General features: G+C 38.8%; 1 protein-coding gene and 1 non-coding gene across 3 annotated transcripts in view; one reads left to right on the forward strand and one right to left on the reverse strand.

The window, feature by feature from the left end:
* The first annotated feature begins 697 nt into the window (after positions 1-697).
* Positions 698-769, forward strand: TRNAT-AGU (transfer RNA threonine (anticodon AGU)). Its single transcript has one exon. It is a non-coding gene; the product is annotated as a tRNA-Thr (tRNA).
* Positions 770-2004: 1235 nt separating this feature from the next.
* RBL1 (RB transcriptional corepressor like 1) overlaps positions 2005-20597 on the reverse strand; it is a 59722-nt gene continuing 41129 nt past the window's right edge. For both annotated transcript variants that reach the window (XM_065921963.1, XM_065921962.1), the window contains 5 exons: positions 18730-18801; positions 16854-16944; positions 8060-8208; positions 5594-5758; positions 2005-4092 (listed from right to left, as the gene is read on the reverse strand). In XM_065921963.1, coding sequence (XP_065778035.1) covers positions 3922-4092; positions 5594-5758; positions 8060-8208; positions 16854-16944; positions 18730-18801 — 648 coding nt within the window. In that variant the 3' untranslated portion in view covers positions 2005-3921. The remainder of the gene's footprint in view (positions 4093-5593; positions 5759-8059; positions 8209-16853; positions 16945-18729; positions 18802-20597) is intronic.

A 20597-nucleotide genomic window follows, 5' to 3' on the forward strand; every position in this document is an offset into this window, starting at 1 on the left:
GACTAAATTTGGAGAAGGAAATGGCAATCCACTCCAGTATTCTTGCCTGGAAAATCCCATGGACTGAGGATCCTGGTAGGCTACAGTCCATGGGGTCGTAAAGAGTCGGACACGACTGAGCGACTTCACTTCACTTCAAGGACTAAATTACCATTTGGCCCCCACTTTAGAGTGATTTTGGTCTTCCCTGTAGCTCAAATAGTAAAGAAGCTGCCTGCAATGCAGGAAACCCAGGTTTGATCCCTGGGTTGGGAAGATCCTCTGGAGAAGGGAATGGCAATCCACTCCCATGGACAGAGGAGCCTGGTGGGCTACAGTCCATGGGATCTCAGAGTCGGACACGACTGAGCAACTAACACTACTACTTAGAGTGATTTTAGGTTCCCTGACACAGCTGCTCAGGCAGAGTGAGTCATCCACTCTGTGCTAACACCATCCCTCTCTGTGTAGTGCTGTACTACTATGCTTATACCATTATATTAATGGACTACAAATATACCTTGAGGACAGGAACTATGCCTGCATCACTTTTATATCCCCAGCACATAGCAAAGGGCCAGGCATAGAGTAAATAGCCAATTAGGTTTGTTGACTTAGTGAAAGTAGTGTAAGGAACAAAATAAAAACAAGCAGGAATATTACCATCTTTAAAAAACTTTTTAAAAAAAAATTTAAACAATCTAACCACATAATTACTTCCCTGGTGGCTCAGACAGTAGAGCGTCTGCCTAGTATGCAGGAGACCCAGGTTCGATCCCTGGGTTGGGAAGATCCTCTGGAGAAGGAAATGGCAACCCACTCCAGTACCTTTGCCTGGAAAATCCCATGGATGGAGGAGCCTGGTAGGCTACAGTCCATGGGGTTTCAAAGAGTCGGACACGACTGAGTGACTTCACACTCACACTCACTCACAACCACATAATTAGAAGGACCTCCCTGGTGGTCAGGTGGTTAAGAATCCATTTTCCAATGCAGGAGACATGGGTTTGATCTGAGTTGGGAAGATCCCCTGGAGAAGGAAATGGTAACGCACTCCTGTATTCTTGCCTGGAGAATCCCAGACACAGGAGCCTGATGGGCTACAGTCCAAGGGGTTGCAAAGAGTCAGATGGACACGACTGAGCAACTGAGCATACACGCACACATGCTGCAGGGCAACCAAGCCCCTGCTCGTCACAAGGAAGACTGGTACAGCCAAAATTTTTTTTAAATGAATTAAAAATATCTTGGGACTTCCCTGATGGCCCAGTGGTTAACAATCTGCCTTGCAATGCAGAGGACTCGTGTTCAATCCCTAGTCAGGGAACTAAGATCCCATATACTGGGAAGTACCTACTGAGCTCAAGTGCCCCAACTGGAGAGTCTGTGCATCTAAACCAAAGATCCTGCATGACCCAGTGAAGGTCCTGCCATCAAAACTAAGACCCAATGTGGATAAATAAATAAATTAATTAAAAAAAAATTAAAAATATCTTAAATAGCAAAGAACTTTAAAGCTTTGAGTCTCAAATGAATAAATATACCTGAAAGCACTCGAAGAGGGAAGACTTTTCCTTAATTCGTATGGTAATTTGATCCATTTCAAGGCCCTGACATAATTCTGCTTCTTGTATGTGCCTAAGGCATTTTTCAATTGAGGAGAAATTCTCCCAACATAAAAATAACTATTTTAAAGTGTAAAATTCACTATCATTTAATAAGTTTACAATGGTATGCAATCACCACCTATATCAAGTTATAAAATTATTTCCATCACCTCAAAAGAAAACCCTATACTTGTCAATCAGTCATTCACTCCCCATTCTCTTCCTGGCTCCTGGAAAGCACTGAGAATATTAACTTTTAATGTTAACTAGTTACACTAAGTTACACTAAGTTTTAACGTTAATGTTACATTTAGTTACACTAAGACATTTAAAAGATATAAAGCAGATATTTAGAGACACAGATTCTAGATGGCTGCACAACTGCATCCAGTCACATAGAAAAGAGCACAAGTATAGGTTTTATCCAGTAATCTCACAAAAATGCCAATATTTTATTAACCATTTTATGTACATGAATATACAGTCTAGAAAACTGATAAAAACACATCCAGATTTTCTTATAAAGACAATGCACAAATGCTCATTTACATTTTGCACATTAATAATGACATAATAGTTATAGCTACATAAAAATATATACAAGGATTCAAGACAGACTTGATGCTATTTGGCTTGTAACATGTGTAGATACTACACAAAAAAATGATGTAATTTTCAGAAAAGTAAAATGTGACCAGACTCACTTTTCTTCTTAAAATTTAAAAATAAAATTCCTAATAATCATAATTATTGATACTAGTTAATAGCCAAATTTCAGACTCATTCAAATTAGCCAGGGTTACTAGTTCAATGGGCTTCCCTGGTGGCTCAGACAGTAAAGAATCCGCCTGCAGTGCAGGAGACTTGGGTTTGATCCCTGGGTTGGGAAGATCCCCTGGAGAAGGGAACCACTACCCACTCCAGTATTCTTGCCTGCAGAATTCCATGGACAGAGGAGCCTGGCAGGCTACAGTCCATCGATGGCAAAGAGTCGAACATGACTGAGCCAGTTTCGCTTTTCACTAGTTAAATATTTAGCATTAAAAAAATAAGGTTTGCAGTTTAAAAAACATACATTTGATAAAATGTCTCAAAATTAATTAAGAATGGCTTATTCACGTCCTTCCAGATTCTGGAAACACACTAGAAAAGTGAATATTGAACAGCTGATTCTTTGTGAAGTGGCATTTGGAGCCCTAGAAAACACCCTTAAGGGGCCAGTGATCAGACCCTAATGGGAAACTCATAATGAGCTGATGATACTGAAAGCAAAGAGTGGGAGGTGATAAGCAGCTACATCATGGACGGAGTAGTATAATTATAAGGCATGAGGTGGTCTTAATATGGTTTTGAGAAAGGTTTCAACTATTCTTAAGGAATCAATTAGACATTGACAATGATCAATCTTATAATGATCTCAAAAACAGTATCTTACATATTATCATGGCTATTACCTCACTAATAAGAAATTTAGTCTCTAACAATGCTTTTCTGTATTTTACTCTACTGGCCTGAGAAGCAGTGTCCTATTTTGAGAGTTATATGATATAATCATATATAATTAAGTTAATGGTTTGGAAAATAAAGTGATGATAGTTTTAAAAAGGACCAAGTAGCTCTTTTATTAGGTTGTGACACCAGGTTAAGAAGGCTTAAGGTTGGAAAGCAAGGAGTGGGGTAGTGCATGGGTTTAAGTAAAAACATGCTTCTGCTCAAGGAGAGGAAGGGCATGAGAAGCCTCTGGACAACCCACAGTGGTACCTGGATGTGAAGTTAGCACACTGGGTCAGAGACAGGCTCGTACATCATCCTCTGGCCTAGATGCCATGGAACCCAACCCCTACTCAATATTAAATTGGGAGCACAAACATCTCAAAGCATACCTACCAAAAATAGATTATTCACCCTCTTATGACAAAGCCCAGAAGGAGAGGACACTTGATTATTTTAAAAAGTGAGCTAAAAAAATTATAAGGCTTCCCCTTACTTTGTCTGAAAAACTCAGAGAACAAATATTTTAACAATTCTATGACTATTAATATGCTTAAAAGGCACTTAAAACCATTCCTTTTTAACTGCACTTGAAACCATTCCCTTTTAAGTGCACTTAAAAACATTCCTTTACAATCCAACTCAAAATACATCTGTCAACTACATTTTGGATAAAAATTAAAAAAAAACAAACAAAAAAAAACAAATCCACTTAACTTTGGTGTAACTTTTCTTGTAACTCAGTGATGTTTACTACCTTCAGGGTTGATTGTTTTGAAAAACAGAGCCCCAACTTGCTAGAAAACAACCTGAAAGTGCTTTTACCACGGAAATGAGAAGGGCACTAGTGGTTTGCTCTTTCACTGACAACATCCTGTAGTCGTTTAAGTAAAACATCATCATTTTCTTGACAAAGGCGTTTGGCAGGTGATTCTGCATCACCATCCATGGCTATTGCTCGCTTCTTGGTTCTCTGCTCACCTTGCCTTATCATGTTGTTGATATCTTTCAAACTCTGTGCAAAAACAGAAGATATGTGTGAGTAAAAGGGGAAAGGGGGGAAATAACAGCAAAGATCTAAGCTAACTGCTTTTTCCTACCCTTTATTCTCTATCCAAAGCTAAACAATGAGGAAGAGATTATTTTTTGAATCTAGGTCAACTTAATAAGGGTGATTAGAATTAATCTTTTCAGGTGATTTTAAAAATTGGATTTACATTATAGCAATAGTTTTTAAAATGTGGACATCAGACCACAAGCAGCAGAGCATTTGGGAGCTTATTAGGAATGCAAATTCTCAAGCCTCACCCTACACTGAATCAGACATTCTAGGTATCGGACCCAGTGATCTCTAGTTTATCAAGCCTTCCAGGTGATTGTGACAAATCAAACAAACTTCCGTCAAGTTTGAGGTCTTTTTCCTAAAGCAGTGCTTTTCAAACTTTAATGTGCTTACTAATCATCTGGGGAATGATAATACGCAGATTCAGATTCAGTAGCGTTGGTGTGAGGCCTGAGATTCTGCATTTCTAACATGCTCCCAGGTGATGCTGATGTTGCTGGTCTTACTGTAAAACAGCCTTCAAGAAGTTATTCCTGAACGCTGTGCATCAACACTGTCTAGGGAATCTGCCTGCTAGAGCTTTGTGATTCAGTAAGTCTCTGGGACAGGAATCTGTGTTCAACAAGCTCCCCAGATTCTGACTTATGGTTCTGAAATTACTGCCTTAGAATTCAATTAAACCCATTTCTGATTTTATCCAAGAATTTCTTCTAAAAGTCCTTATATGAAATCAGCTTCTATGAAGAGGAAATGCAAGTCTGTGAGGTATATCTCAGTAAACTTTGTTTGCTAAGTATGGCAGGGATGTAACATATGCTTGCGGATCTACATGAGTTAAGAAACTAATAAGTTAAGGAGCTGCCATGTATTTGGACTGAGTTACAACCTATCCCACTACAACTCCCTCCAGTTGGTAGTCATTCTGGCTTTTGGAGACACAATGAACACATCTACTTGATAGTCCTTGAGTTACCTGAAAACAGCAATCATGTCCCCATTGGATCATCATCATTAATGGGACTAAAGATGGAGGTGACCACAGAGCTGTCTGTGTAAGTCAGAAGAGGCCTCTGCTTTCAGACTTTTCCCTATCCCGGCTGACATCCACCAAATGAACTTTCCCTTCCAAGGTCTTTCTTTAGAGAGTGTCCCCATATCTGACCACTTGCACGTGCTGCCTTACTGGTCCTTCTCAAGATGGTGCCTGAGCAAGGACACACTGTGCCCTTGGTGCGAACTCCCCCAATACCATGTCAGTCATAACAGATTAAACTCCATCAACTGGATACACTGCTCTTGATCACAGGAAACTTGCCATAGTAAGAGTTTGTATTTATTTGCAGTAACTTTGCAAAATAAATAGGGTAAGATTAAAGATTACTAACTGAAAATCTGAAATTCACTTTTTAACACGGATATTGCCGTTCTGGAGTAAAGTTTGGGAGCACCTTACCTTAGAAGGGCTGCCATTGAATTTATACAGCAGAGCACTCCTTGGTGTAAGGCCGGACCCATTCTTGTGTGGGGACACATAAATGGAGTGCTGCTGGGAAATGCGGCGCGGGGAACCTGGCTGTTGCTTAATATGTGGAAAAGGAGAGAGTGGCGGAGCTTCCATCTGAAATAACATAAAAGTAAAGCTTTTATAGTGCTTCCCTCATAGCTCAGTTGGTAAAGGGTCTGCCTACAATGCAGGAGACTGGGTTCAATCCCTGGCTCGGGAAGATCCCCTGGAGAAGGAAATGGCAACCCACTCCAGTACTCTTGCCTGGAGAATCCCATGGGCAGAGGAGCCTGGCAGGCTACAGTCCATGGGGTCACAAGAGTCAGACACAACTTAGCGAATAAACCACCACCAAAGCTTTTATCAGATGAAAGTTTTTTTTTCTTTTTTTGAATCCCACCACATTTTTTATTCTACATTCCCCTCCTCCCCGTAAGGGTGAAGGATCAACATGGAAGGAACTTCCCCCCCGTACCATGTTTTTATTATTATTGGTATCTCCTAATTAGAAGTTAGTTATACCATAAGAACTTATTATGGCTGAAAAAAATTAAAAAATGATTCATTAAAAAAATGATTTATTAACCCTTGTTTTTCAACAATTACTAATGGATAAACTAAAATTTATTTTTCTGGATCTTTTAGGAAATCCTAAAGGATTCTGAGTAAGACACCAGAAGCAATAAGCCAAGAGCATAGGAACTTCCATGTCCATGCTCAGAAAGTGAGGCAAAGAATAACTTTTGTCCTAACACTTGCAATAAGGATCTCTCTCCACACACACATTGTTGTTGTTTAAGTGCTAAGTTGTGTCTGACTCTGTATGACCCCATGGACTGCAGTGTCAGGCTTCCTGTCCTTTACTTTCTTATGCTGTTTGCTCAAATTCATGTCCATGGAGTCAGAGATGCTAGCTAACCATCTCATCCTGTGGACTGCAGTGTCAGGCTTCCTGTCCTTCACTATCTCATGGTGTTTGCTCAAATTCATGTCCATGGAGGCAGTTACGCTAGCTAACCATCTCATCCTGTCTCCCCATTCCCCTCTTGCCCTCAATCTTTTGCAGCATCAGGGCTTTTCCAGTAAGCTGGCTCTTCACATCAGGTGGCCAATGTTAATACAGCTTCAGCTTCAGCATCAGTCCTTCCAATGAATATTCAGAGTTGATTTCCTTTAGGGTTGACTGGTTTGATCTCTGTGCACCTTTGATCACCAAAGGTGTCTCAACAGTCTTAAGAGTCCATACATACATACCCACAACCAAATTAGTAGCACAGAGAATAAAAGAGAGGCACAGTATTCTGTGGGCCAGCAAGAAGAGTCCAACGAGGAACAAATCTCTTAATAAAATGGTTAAGACTTTATGCCCGGTGGTTTAGTCACTAAGTCATGTCTAAGTCTTTCGACTCCAAGTACTGTAGCCACCAGGCTCCTCTGTCCATTGGATTTCCCAGGCAAGAGTACTGGAGTGGCTTGCCATTTCCTTCTCCAGGGGATCTTTCCAACCCAGGGACCAAATTCCTGTCTTCTGCATTATAGGGAGATTCTTTTACTGACTGAGTTACTAGTGTAAAGTATAAGACTTTATACTGAAATGCAAAGGACTCAGAGATAAAGTGAGAAGGAACTGCACTTTTAATAATCTATACAATGTTCTATTCCAAGCATAAATGGGGATGACTCCTTAATTAGTATTTCATTCATCATCTTCACTTGAAGCTAGGAAAACTAGTTTTGTTTTTTTCCCAATTAGCTGATGTTAGAGATATTCACAGTATAGCACATGTCGGGGGGTGGGGAATGTGTGGAACTGAGGGAGAAGAATGAGTAGTCATGGCCTCTGAGGATAGTCAGCTCATATTCCTTGAAAGGGACAAGGAAAGAAATGTAGAGACACAGACACATATATAGCTACTGCCTGAATGCAGCTTCTACTCGGTTCCTCTTTCTTATAACTGAAGTCTGCTCTCTGGGAACCAACTTCAGCTTATACACTGATAATACTTATCAAGGCCTGCTGGTAGTGTCAAATATAGATATGGCATAAAAATTTCTTAGTGTTGTTTCTATTATTGATTCAAGCCTATCTATTTTCTTTTCTCTTTATCTTGAGAAAAACATTTCTCTCAGAAATATAACAACAGAAATCAAAAACAAGGAAGCTGTTTTCATTTTTCCATGTTTCCCATTGAGTCCTTGCCCATATGCATCCATAATTTCATGGATGAAATCTCCATGATTTTCTCTAGTCTGTTTTATCACAACCTTAACCACTCTGATTATTTACTAGCATGTTTTCTCCTATAAAATGTATCAGTAAGGCTTTTACTTTGAAATACTTATCTACCAAAATAAACTCATAGTAAACCAATTATGAGAACAGATATTAATAAAATAGTAAAATAAAAAACATACCACATGGTCCTGATTTGACAAGTCATATTTCAATGCAAATGACTTCACTCTTCCTACATATATTGTATTGTAAAATTTGATAAGATCACCTCTTTCCTCTTTCACTGGTCCACTGGAGCAGTCAGGTGTTTTTGTAGCATCTTCCAAATCTGTTAAAAGAATTCAGTGTTGTGATAGGTCTACCTTAATCTATAATTTGGGAATCTGAAACACAACTCTCTCTACAATATAAAAGCGAAAAAAATCAAATAAACCTAAATATTTCTGTAGGACAATGACTATTTTTAGAAAAGCTCAGAAATCTACCTATATTATGGATAAATTAAATTGGAAACTTGAGAAATACAAACATGTAAACTTAAGTTGGTACTCTATTCTCTAGATAGCACTTCAGCAAGAACGTTTTCACAACCATACCTTTGAACCCACTGTCACTGGTGACTCTCAGAGGGGCACCAGCTCTGGGTTGAAATTTACCTAAACTGAGCTTCAGAATATGGGTAGCAGTGGCAAAACCTGAGCTTCAGATAACAAAAGGGCCTGCAGATGTTCTTACTGGCTCTTTGGAAAAGGTAGAAAGACTCTAAAAGGTAAAGTGTATCCTCAAATGTTAAGGAAGAAGCAAGGTGAATTGCTTATGTTTATTTTTCTGCAAATATATGGCAGGTGACAGGTATTCAAAAAGCCTTATTTTCTCAGGCACAACAGGAACTTAGTGCTGTATATAGATATCATCCTCAGCTATAAAATTATAGCTTGCCCCAAGGTGCTTTCACATTTTTTAGTGTAACTCTAGGGTAGCTTGTGACACCAAGCAGAACTTTATCCTATTCTTTTCTTGGGGGGAAAAGAGAATTACAAAACATCTACTTGTACTGACAAGAATCACCTAGCTCTGGGTGGAACTTTACCTAAACTGAGCTTCTTGTATAGAGCATAGAGAACTACTGGCAATTAAAAAGAATTCAGCATGTGAAAAAAATGTCTCATTCTCAATACACTGGCCTGCAAACACTGAGAATATGGGTAGAAGCATGTTTTCACCTTGGTTTTCCCTGTAGCTCAAACAGTAAAGAAAGAGCCTGCAATGCAGGAAACCCAGGTTCAATCCCTGGGTCGAGGATATCCTCTTGAGAAGGGAATGGCAATCCACTCCAGTATTCTTGCGTGGAGAATCCCACGGACAGAGGAGCCTGGCGGGGTACAGTCCACGGGATCACAAAGAGTTGGACACAACTGAGCGACTAACACTACTACGACTACTATGCTTCTACCTTAGGAAAATAAGAAAACTCTGACATGGTCCAAGGGTCAGGCAGCTACAGGGAATCTCCCTGGGGAATCTCGGTCCCCATTGGGATGTCTTTTTTACTCCTGTTATTTTTGCAGGATCTTAATAAGGCAGGAAAAGCTATGTGATCAATAAGTTGAAAAAATGCTGCATATTATAGCCTTCTCTTAGGAATTGAGAATACATGTTAGTATAATAAAGGCTTACAGAAGTTTTGCAATTAGAAATAAAAATGTTCACTTTAATTCCATACTTCTCAAACTTTCTATGCACAGTCCCTCTTTTCCATGACACTTACTACCATCCTGGGGGACACTGTTCCAAGACAGTAAACACCAGCTTAATTACAGCTGCTACTGCTGCCGCTAAGTCACTTCAGTCGTGTCCGACTCTGTGCGACCTCACAGATGGCAGCCCACCAGGCTCCCCCCTCCCTGGGATTCTCCAGGCAAGAACACTGGAGTGGGTAGCCATTTCCTTCTCCAGTGCATGAAAGTGAAAAGTGAAAGTGAAGTCGCTCAGTCGTGTCCGACTCTTAGCAAGCCCATGGACTGCAGCCTACCAGGCTCCTCCATCTGTGGGATTTTCCAGGCAAGATAACTGAAGTGGGTTGCCATTGCCTTCTCCTTAATTACAGCAGTTGTAGGTTATTCTTGTTATACAGATCATTAAAAATAAAAGTCGAACTAAGTGAGTAAACAAGAACAACAGTTCAGTTCAGTCGCTCAGTCGTGTCCGACTCTTTGCAACCCCATGAGATGCAGCATGCCAGGTCTCCCTGTCCAACACCAACTCCCGGAGCCTATCGAAACTCATGTCCATTGAGTCGGTGATGCCATCCAACCATCTCATCCTCTGTTGTTCCCTTCTCTTCCTGCCCTCAATCTTTCCCAGCATCAGGGTCTTTTCAAATGAGTCAGTTCTTCACATCAGGTGACCAAAGTATTGGAGTTTCAGCTTCAACATCAGACCTTCCAGTGAACACCCAGGACTGATCTTTAGGATGGACTGGTTGGATCTCCTTGCAGTCCAAGGGACTCTCAAGAGTCTTCTTCAACACCACAGTTCAAAAGCATCAATTCTTCAGTGCTCAGCTTTCTTTATAGTCCAACTCTCACATCCATACATTACTACTGGAAAAACCATAGCCTTGACTAGGCGAACCTTTGTTGGCAAAGTAGTGTCTCTGCTTTTTAATATGCTGTCTAGGTCATAACTTTCATTCCAGGGAGTAAGCGTCTTTTAATTTCATGGCTGCAATCACCATCTGCAGTGATTTTGGAACCCCCAAAAATAAAGTCAGCCAATGTTTCCCCATCTATTTGCCATGAAGTGATGGGACCAGATGTCATGATCTTAGTTTTCTGAATGTTGAGCTTTAAGCCAACTTTTTCACTCTCCTCTTTCATCAAGAGGCTCGTAGTTCCTCTTCACTTTCTGCCATAAGGGTGGCGTCATTTGCATATCTGAGGTTATTGATAATTCTCCCGGCAATCTTGATTCCAGCTTGTGCTTCATCCAGCCCAGCATTTCTCACGATGTACTCTGCATATAAGTTAAATAAGCAGGGTGACAATATACAGCCTTGACATACTCTTTTTCCTGTTTAGAACCAGTCTGTTTTTCCATGTCCAGTTCTAACTGTTGCTTCCTGACCTGCATACAGGTTTTTCAAGAGGCAGGCCAGATGATCTGGTATTCCCATCTCTTTCAGAATTTTCTACAGTTTATTGTGATCCACACAGTCAAAGGCTTTGGCACAGTCAATAAAGCAGATGTTTTTCTGGAACTCTCTTGCTTTTTCAATGATCCAGTGGATGTTGGCAATTTGATCTCTGGTTCCTCTGCCTTTTCTAAAACCAGCTTGAACATCTGGAAGTTCACAGTTCACATACTGCTGAAGCCTGGCTTGGAGAATTTTGAGCATTACTTTACTAGTGTGTGAGATAAGTGCAATTGTATGGTAGTTTGAGCATTCTTTGGCATTTCCTTTCTTAGGGATTAGAATGAAAACTGACCTTTTCCAGTCCTGTGGCCACTGCTGAGTTTTCCAAATTTGCTGACATATTGTGTGCAGCACTTTCACAGCATCATCTTTTAGGATTTGAAATAGCTCAACTGGAATTCCATCACCTCCACTGGCTTTCTTTGTAGTGATGCTTCCTAAGGCCCACTTGACTTCACATTCCAGGATGTCTGGCTCTAGGTGAGTGATCACACCATATTGATTAACTGGGTTGTGGAGATCTTTTTTGAACAGTTCTTCTGTGTATTCTTGCCACCTCTTCTTAATATCTTCTGCTTCTGTCAGGTCCATACCATTTCTGTCCTTTACTGAGCCCATTTTTGCATGAAATGTTCCCTTGGTATCTCTGATTTTCTTGAACAGATCTCTCGTCTTTCCCATTCTATTGTTTTCCTCTACTGATCGCTGAGAAAGGCTTTCTTATCTCTCCTTGCTATTCTTTGGAATTCTGCATTCAAATGGGTATATCTTTCCTTTTCTCCTTTACCTTTCTTGTCTTTTCTTTTCACAGCTATTTGTAAGGCCTCCTCAGACAGCCATTTTGCTTTTTGCATTTCTTTTTCCTGGGGATGGTCTTGATCCCTGTCTCCTGTACAATGTCACGAACTTCTGTCCATAGTTCATCAGGCACTCTGTCTATAAGATCTAGTCCGTTAAATCTACTTGTCACTTCCACTGTATAATCATACGGGATTTGATTTAGGTCATACCTGGATGGTTTAGTGGTTTTCCCCACTTTCTTCAATTCAAGTCTGAATTTGACAATAAGGAGTTCATGATCTGAGCCACAGTTAGATTCCAGTTTTGTTTTTGCTGACTGTACAGAGCTTCTTCATCTTTGGCTGCCAAGAATATAATCAATCTGATTTTAGTGTTGGCCATCTGGTGATGTCCATGTGTAAAGTCTTCTCTTGTGTTGTTGGAAGAGGTTTGCTATGTTTGCTATGACCAGTGCATTCTCTTGGCAAAACTCTATTAGTCTTTGCTCTGCTTCATTCTGTACTCCAAGGCCAAATTTGCCTGTTACTTCAGGTGTTTCCTGACTTCCTACTTTTGCATTCCAGTCTCCTATAATGAAAAGGACATCTGTTTTGGGTGTCAGTTCTAAAAAGTCTTTTAGTTCTTCATAAACAAGAACAACATTTAGTTATTTAGTATTTTTCATTTCAAAACAGAAAACAAGATGTCAGTTATCCTTTAAGCTGGAAAAAGATTTCTACATTCTCACCTCTTTTAGGACTTTGGCACTCAGAAATTAAAGCCTCAGTAGGCCTGGTGACCATCTCACACCATATAAATTAGGAGACAGAACTTATGAAAGACTGGGAAAGAGAATGAGATCTTCCTGCTTGGTGCTATAATTGGTTCAAATCTGTTTTCCCTCAGAGGGTAGAAGGGATCTCTGCCTAATATAATCTGAGTCACATGGTATGTATTTGACATACATTTGTGAAATGATCCAATGAACTATATATAGATTCATAATTTTCCCTACTGTTCCCATGAATAAGAGGAATGTCTTTTCTGGATTATCATATAACACTATCAAGCAATTAAAATGTGGTTTTATAAAAAACTATCAGTGAATGAGAGCTCTTATAGAAAAGGAGATACTATCTGCAGAACTCTGGAGAGACATGCTGAAATTTTTAGCCTGGACCTCTGACTTCAGAATTTTCAAAGGATCTAAAGTGACAGTTGGCAGGGAGAAAGCACATCATTCCAGGGCTGCAGGTAGTCACCAAACGCAACCATGACACATGGTGAGCGTCACACCCCAGGACAACGCAACTGCACTCAGAGCAAGAGAGGCTGAGGGCACAGTGGATCTGCACTTCTCCGGGGAGCTGGCTTCAGAGGATGGATGGGCACACCTAAACTGTCTAGAATGCATGTATTAATGAAGCCCCATCCTTCACTCCGAGGAGCTGCTCAAGTGACTGATGCTGATTTCTTTGCATATAGTCCTTAGTCTTCAGTCTGAGAAGAAACAAATATAGTGAGTTTTTACCATCTGAAACTGGAGAAAGTAAAGAAGCAAAATTATTTTAGGATGAAAGAAAGAAAGATCAGAATTTATTTATAAATTCAAGGGTCATGTTGAGATGTGATGGGCAGCAGCACTTCCCTGGAGTAAGCATCCGATATTTGTTGTGTATTTCTCCTACCACGTTCCTCCTTATCCTCTTTCGCTCCTCACTGTAAAAGTGTGTAGGCTGCGGTGCCGTTGAGCTCCAGTTGTGCAAAAGTCACCGAGCACACATCAATTTAAAACTACAGTGCTTTTAGACCATTTTGGCAGTTTCTCATAAGCTCTAAAAGGCATTCATTGTAATCCAAAACCAAGGAAACCTTGTTTACACAGACAATCTAAAAAGAAAATGTCCTCCACCCACATCTGGCTGTCTATCTGGTGACCATAAAATAGTTCTAATGTGAATAAAGTCACTTAATTATCAATTTGTAGTTATCAGTCTTATACATTTCCTATGGAAACAGAACTTTTGTCACTTGAGAGGATTTAACTGTTTTTGTGTGTCTGACCTAGTTTTCAACATTTAAAGGATTTTATGTAAGGAATATGGCCTTAGAAAAATTAGCTTAAAAAAAAGACATTTAAAGAGCCATACTCATTAATAAAATATATTTTATACTTCTTATAAACAAAATAATAATAACTACTACTTAGTAAGGCCTTACTGTGAGAAGGCCTTGTATGAAACACCACACATGCATCTTTTTTTTTTTTTTTTTAATTCTTAAGCCAAGCCTCAGAGGAAATATTGTAGTTTTCAATTTACTTGAGCATTAATGTTTGCATCACTTAGACTAAGCTATAATCTGGATCTCTCAAGTGTTCTAATCAAGAATGCTAGTCTGGGGTGCTCTGCTAACATGATAATGAGTGCACAGGCCAAGTATCCAGTTGGTGTTTTAACAAAGAAGCTCTTTCTCCACAGGTGGCTACTATAAATACGGTTTCTATTAGGCATATCTCTATCAACGACCAATGCTTTGATAATTAACATACCTGACATCAGAAGTATGTTTTTATTGATGAAAACAGTGATCATTTATTAAGTATGCCTAATCCTAAAAATTGTTCTATGTTGAGGGAAATTAGAAGTACTTAAAATAAGCAGATTGGCAGGTGCATTTCTTTACACTAACAATGAAATACCAGACAGGGAATATAATCGAACAATCCCTTTTAAAATTGCATACAAAAAAAACCCCAACAACAAAAAACTTAAGAATAAACCTCATCAAGTAGGTGAGAGACTTATATACTGAGAATTATACAACATTTATAAAGGAAACTGAAGATGATTCAAAGAAGTGGAAAGATATCCCATGCTCTTGAACTGGAAGAATACTGTTAAAATGGCATGCTACCCAAAACAATCTACAGATTTAATGCAATCCCTATCAAATTACCCATGACATTTTTCACAGAACTAGAACAAATAATTCTAAAACATATATGGAACTATAAAAGACCCAGAATTGCCAAAGCAATCTGGGTCCATGATCTTAGTTTGTTTTTAATGTTGAGTTTCAAGTCAGCTTTTTCACTCTCCTCTTTCACCTGCATCAAGAGGCTCTTTAGTTTCTCTGTTTTCTGCCATTAGAGTGGTATCATCTGCATATCTGAGATTGTTGATATTTCTCCCGACAGTCTTGATTCCAGCTTGTGCTTCACCCAGCTCAGCATTGTGCATGATGTACTCTGCATAGAAGTTAAATAAGCAGGATGACAATATACAGTCTTGTCCTACTACTTTTCAATTCTGAACCAGTCAGTTGTTTCATGTCCAGTTCTGTTGCTTCTTGACCCACATACATGTTTCTCAGGAGACAGGTAAGTTGGTCTAGTAGTCCCATCCATTTCTTTTAAGAATTTTCCAGTTTGTTGTGATCCACATAGTCAAAGGCCTGAGTATAGCCAATGAAGTAGAAGTTTTTCGGGAACTCCCTTGCTTTCTCCATAATCCAACAAATGTTGGCAATTTGATCTCTGGTTTCTCTGCCTTTTTTAAGCCCAGCTTGAACATCCGGAAGTTCTTGGCTCATGTACGGAAGTCTAGCTTGAAGGATTTTGAGCATAACCGTGCTGACATGTAAAGTGAGTACAACTGTACTATAGTTTGAACACTCTTTGGCATTGCCTCTCTTTGGGATGGAATGAAAACTGACCATTTGTAGTCCTGTGGCCACGGCTGAGTTTTCCAAATTTGCTGACACACTGAGTTCAGCACTTCAATAGCATCATCTTTTAGGGTTTTAAACAGCTCAGCTGGAATTCTGTCATTTCCACTAGCTTTGTTCATATAAATACAGTGTTTCCTAAGACCTATTTGATTTCGTATTCCAGGATGTCTGGCTCTAATGAGAGACCATACAGTCGTGGTTATCAGGTCATTAAGACCTTTTGTCTAGTTCTTTTGGGTATTCTTGCCACCTCTTCTTAATCTCTTCTGCTTCTATTAGGTCCTTACCATTTCTGTCCTTTATCATGCCCATCCTTACATGAAATGTTCCCTTGGTATCTTCAGTTTTCCTGAAGAGATCTCTAGTCTATATCTATATAAAAAGAATTGAATTTGGCCTGTGTGGCCTTAAATGGGATCAGATTCTAGGACATTATTATTAAAGCATTTTTTCATTAAGACCTTAAAACTTAAGATCCCAGTAGACACCATAATGATCATGGATATTTGGGTAATTTAAAAAATGTCTTTGATCCAGTCAATTTTCTTTAAGAATTTACCCTAAGGATGTGGACCAAAGATCAACTTACAGTGATGTTCCTCACAAAGCTGTATATAATTAGAACAACCTAAATGCCTCACATTGTGGAATTAAATAAATTACAGTACCTATATACACATGTATACATACATCTACATTAAGTAATGGAAAGATGAGACAAGAAAAAGGATATGGGCAGAAGAGGCCTTTTCATTATTTATCAACATATGAATACCAAATATTTGATTCTCCTTTCTTTAAAAAAAATTACTAGCGCCTTAAGTCTTAGCATGATGGTGCAACAAGGTGACCTTGCTGATGGTGGCAGAATATCTGATACACTTATTAATGAATAGGACATTTCCTTGTCTCCGCAGGCAGATCACTGACAGCTGTCTTACTTTCCCTGTCATTCAGATTTAGTTTTGAATTTTATTGTGTCTTTTACATAATAAATGTGTACAAGTATATACAATATTAACATGTGTAAGTATACTAGGAAACTTCTAAAACACAATTAACAGAGGACAAATTAATGGTTTCTACACACAAATTCTGTGGAGGAAGATACCAGACCCATACTTACTTCAAGGTCACTTGTTTCTTCTCAAAACACACATGCATTATCCACCCCACCTACATAAGTAACTCCAAGACATCCACTGTAGTATGCATAATATAAGCAAAGGTGTACTACATATAGAATGCTAAATTGGGCAACTTACCACAATCTGTCATTTCAAAATCACCATTCAAGTTTTTATTGTATGCCACAACTTCTCTTGGAATACTTTTCAATAGTACACTTCTATAGACCTGTAGGTCATAAGGGAAATAAAGGACTGTTGAGTCACAAATAGGCACAGGTTAAGCAAAACCAAAATAAGAAGAGCAAGATATCAAGCCAATTAAAAAGTATTTGTCTGTATGGGTGATAGTAAAGGGCAAGATGTTATTAGTCTGGTAAATGTAGATTACTGCAAACATCTTAGAAGAGGAGCTTACTAAAGCAGAGCCTACCACCTGAAATATGCCATTTAGGAGGTTACAAATTAGAAGAATTAAGTAAGCAGCAATTAAACACTGATGAGCAAGTTTTGCCAATTAAAAGCCACTTAAAAGATCTGAGCCTATTCCTTCTTCCCTTTAATTCCTTCCGTGAGACTCATTTGATATCTCTGGGGCTTGCTTTCCTGTTCCAATCCCATGCCAAGTCTTTTCAGGTGGCCACATGAAAATGTGTTCCCGTCCCTGCCCCTAAACTGTTTTTAACCTCCAAGATAACTGAAAAGCATGATCCATTCTCCCTCATCCTATGGATAATGGTATTGAGAGAATTTTTAGGAAGCTGTGGCATGACTTTTTTTTTTGGCTGCACTGGGTCTTTGTTGTGGCATGCTGGCCTTCTCTAGCTGTGGCATGTCAGGGCTTCTTCTGGTGCAAAGCATGGGCTCTAGAGTGCATGGCTCACTAGTTGTGGATTGTGGGCTCTCTAGTTGTGGTGCATGGGCTTAGCTGCCCCATGGCATGTGGGATATGAAATCTCCTACCAGGGATCAAATCCATGTCCCCTGCATTGAAAGGTGGATTCTTAACCACTGGATCATGAGGGAAATCCCCTGACCCAATTTTGACCCACATTAACTTTGCCTTAATGAACTTAGGGATGTTCTGAACCTCTCTAAGCTCTGTTCCTGAGCGATTTTTCTGAAGAGGCCCAGAAACCAGGCCTCTTCTAGTCTATCACAGGATATAAGAAATGCCTTTACTTGGCTCTTCTAGTATCTCTATATTGCTAGCAGTGTATTTGGGGCTTCAGTAAAGAAGTGAAACTATCTGTGGGGATCTCCTACAGAAGGGTATGGCTACTAGTACTGGGGCCAGGGTTATCTCAGCTACTATTTCTCTCTTCTAGTCTAAGGTGGCAGATCACTGGGGCCAGAGAGGAGGCCAATATGCTCCTTTAGAGCAATCAGGCTGCCAAATGGCCAAAACCTTACAGTAAACTAATCCTATGTTCTTCAGAACAACAATAAAAATCATGTAGAGCTAACAGTTATTAAATGCTTACTATGTGCCAGGCCACTATGCTAACATTTTATAGTTCCATGACTGAAATGTTGTATAGAACTCTTACCAGGGCTATTATATAAAAAATGCCTGATATCTATTCAAATTCAAAGATGCAAACATTAAGATTCTTAGCAAATGGAAAAAAGAAACTAGACTTAATATATCCTCAAATTTCACTGGATTTAAATATTATCAGAGAATCAAATCTCATATAATTAAAGAACATTGTTATTATAAATATTTTTCATTAGATTTTGGAGTGAAAAACATCCCCACTCAACAAAGGGACACATGGAATAAGAGAATGTGTGAGAAGTACATGCAAATATGTAGATAAGTCAGAAACAGCAAGATTTTTGGCTTCTATTGAAACTGTTTTTTGATTAAAACTGTCTCAAGTTTAATGGTATCCATAAAACCAAAATATCTATAGTAAACCTAGAAAAGAAGTTTACCTTTTATGTGACTTGTCAGCAGGGAAATAGTACAAATCTATTTTGGGACAGGAGGAAAAATAATGTAACTCACGTGACTATTAGCTTGGGGCTGATTTCTATAACTTTTCATTATTTCTTGAAAAGTTCTTTCTTCTTTTGTTACCTAAGGAAAATAAAAACCTCATTCATCAATTGCTTTTAAAAGAAAAATGGCCCTAAACAAAAACTTCAATTACCAGTTGGCACTGAGAGCAGTCTTGCAGAAAGCTATTAACCCCAGGCCACTCCATAACTAAAAACCACTACCATTTTGACTTCTACTACCTTAAAAGTTCAGGCTTTGTGGCCTGTGGGAACTCAGCTAATAGCTTCATTAATCAAAAGCACTAAGATTGTTATGGTATAACTCTACTGAAAATGTATTTCTTTTTTTTAACCACAAAATGCCTTTCTTTATAAAAAAGAACATAAGAAAACTGAGATCTCCTGACTCTCCTGTAGTCTTCAGTTTTATTAGTTTTTAAGTACTTATTTAAAAGTGGATACAAGCAACCTTCCCTAAAAAATAATTCAGAATAATGATACTGAAGATGATCAAGGATCTCAGAAAAAGAATGGAGGCAAGGATCGAGATGATGCAAGAAACGTTTAACGAAGACCTAGAAGAACTAAAGAACAGAGACGAACAATAAAACATCTGAAATGAAAAATACACTAGCAGAACACTGAGGCAGAAGAGCAGAGAAGTGACCTGAAGACAGAATGGTGGGAATCACTGCTGTGGAACAGAATTTAAAAAGAGTGAAAAGAAATGAAGACAGTTTAAGAGACATCTGGGGAATTAAACACATCAGCATTCCACATTATAGGGGTGGTCTCAGAAGAAGAGAGAGAGGAAGGATTTGAAAAAAAAATCAAAGAGATAGATAATAGCTGAAAAACTTCCCTAACATGGGAAAGGAAACATTCACTGAAGTCCAGCAATTGCAGAGTCCCAGGCAGGATAGATCCAAGAAGGAACATGCCAAGACACACACAGTAATCAAATTATAAGAAGAAGACCAAGAAAAAATATTAAAAGCAACAGGAGAAAAATGACAACACACAAGGGAACTATAAGTTTATCAGCTGATCTCTTAGCAGAAACTCTACAGGCCAGAAGGAAGTGGCATGATACATTTAAACTGCTGAACGGAAAGAATCTACAATCAAGAATACTTTACCCAGTAAGGCTCTCATTCAGATTTGACAGAGAAATCAAAAGTTTTATGGACAAGCAAAAGCTAAGAGAACTCAGCACCACCAGACCAGCTTTGCAACAAATGCTAAAGGACCTCCTCTAAGTAGAAAAGGCCACAACTAGAAACAAGAAAGTTACAAATGGAAAAGCTCAACTGTAAAGGCAACCATACATGAAAGGTAGGAAATCATCTATACACAAATATGATATGAAAACCAGCAATTCTCTCCTCATGGAGAGAATATGAATGCAGGATATTGGAAATGCACTTGAAAAGATAAGCAACTTAAAACAATCTTGTTTCTACAGATTGCTATAGCAAATCCTCATGGTAACCACAAATTAAAAATCTATAATACATACACAAAAAGAAAAAGGAATTGAAACGCAACACTAAAGTTAGTCATCAAATCACAAGAGAACAAAAGAAAAAGGGAACAAGAAAAAAATGTTTTGCAACTCTGTCTCTTGATTTTTTTGTATTTTCTCTCTCTGTGTGATACATTGTTTTTTCATTTTCACAGTTCTCTATTCTAATCTGTTGAGTCTTTTTGGGTTGGAATTTTGTTTCCATTCAAATTTCACTGGGTTTCCATTCCAAGTTACCTTCAGTTTTTTTTGATATCTTTTGGGTCCTTTTTATTTCTTTTAAAAAAATTTAAAATTTTGGGGTCCTTTTTAAAGTAACTTGGTCTTTATTCATAAAATGAATTTTCTTT

This window comes from Muntiacus reevesi, chromosome 2, assembly GCF_963930625.1.
Source record: "Muntiacus reevesi chromosome 2, mMunRee1.1, whole genome shotgun sequence".
In the NCBI taxonomy this organism is placed as follows: domain Eukaryota; kingdom Metazoa; phylum Chordata; class Mammalia; order Artiodactyla; family Cervidae; genus Muntiacus; species Muntiacus reevesi.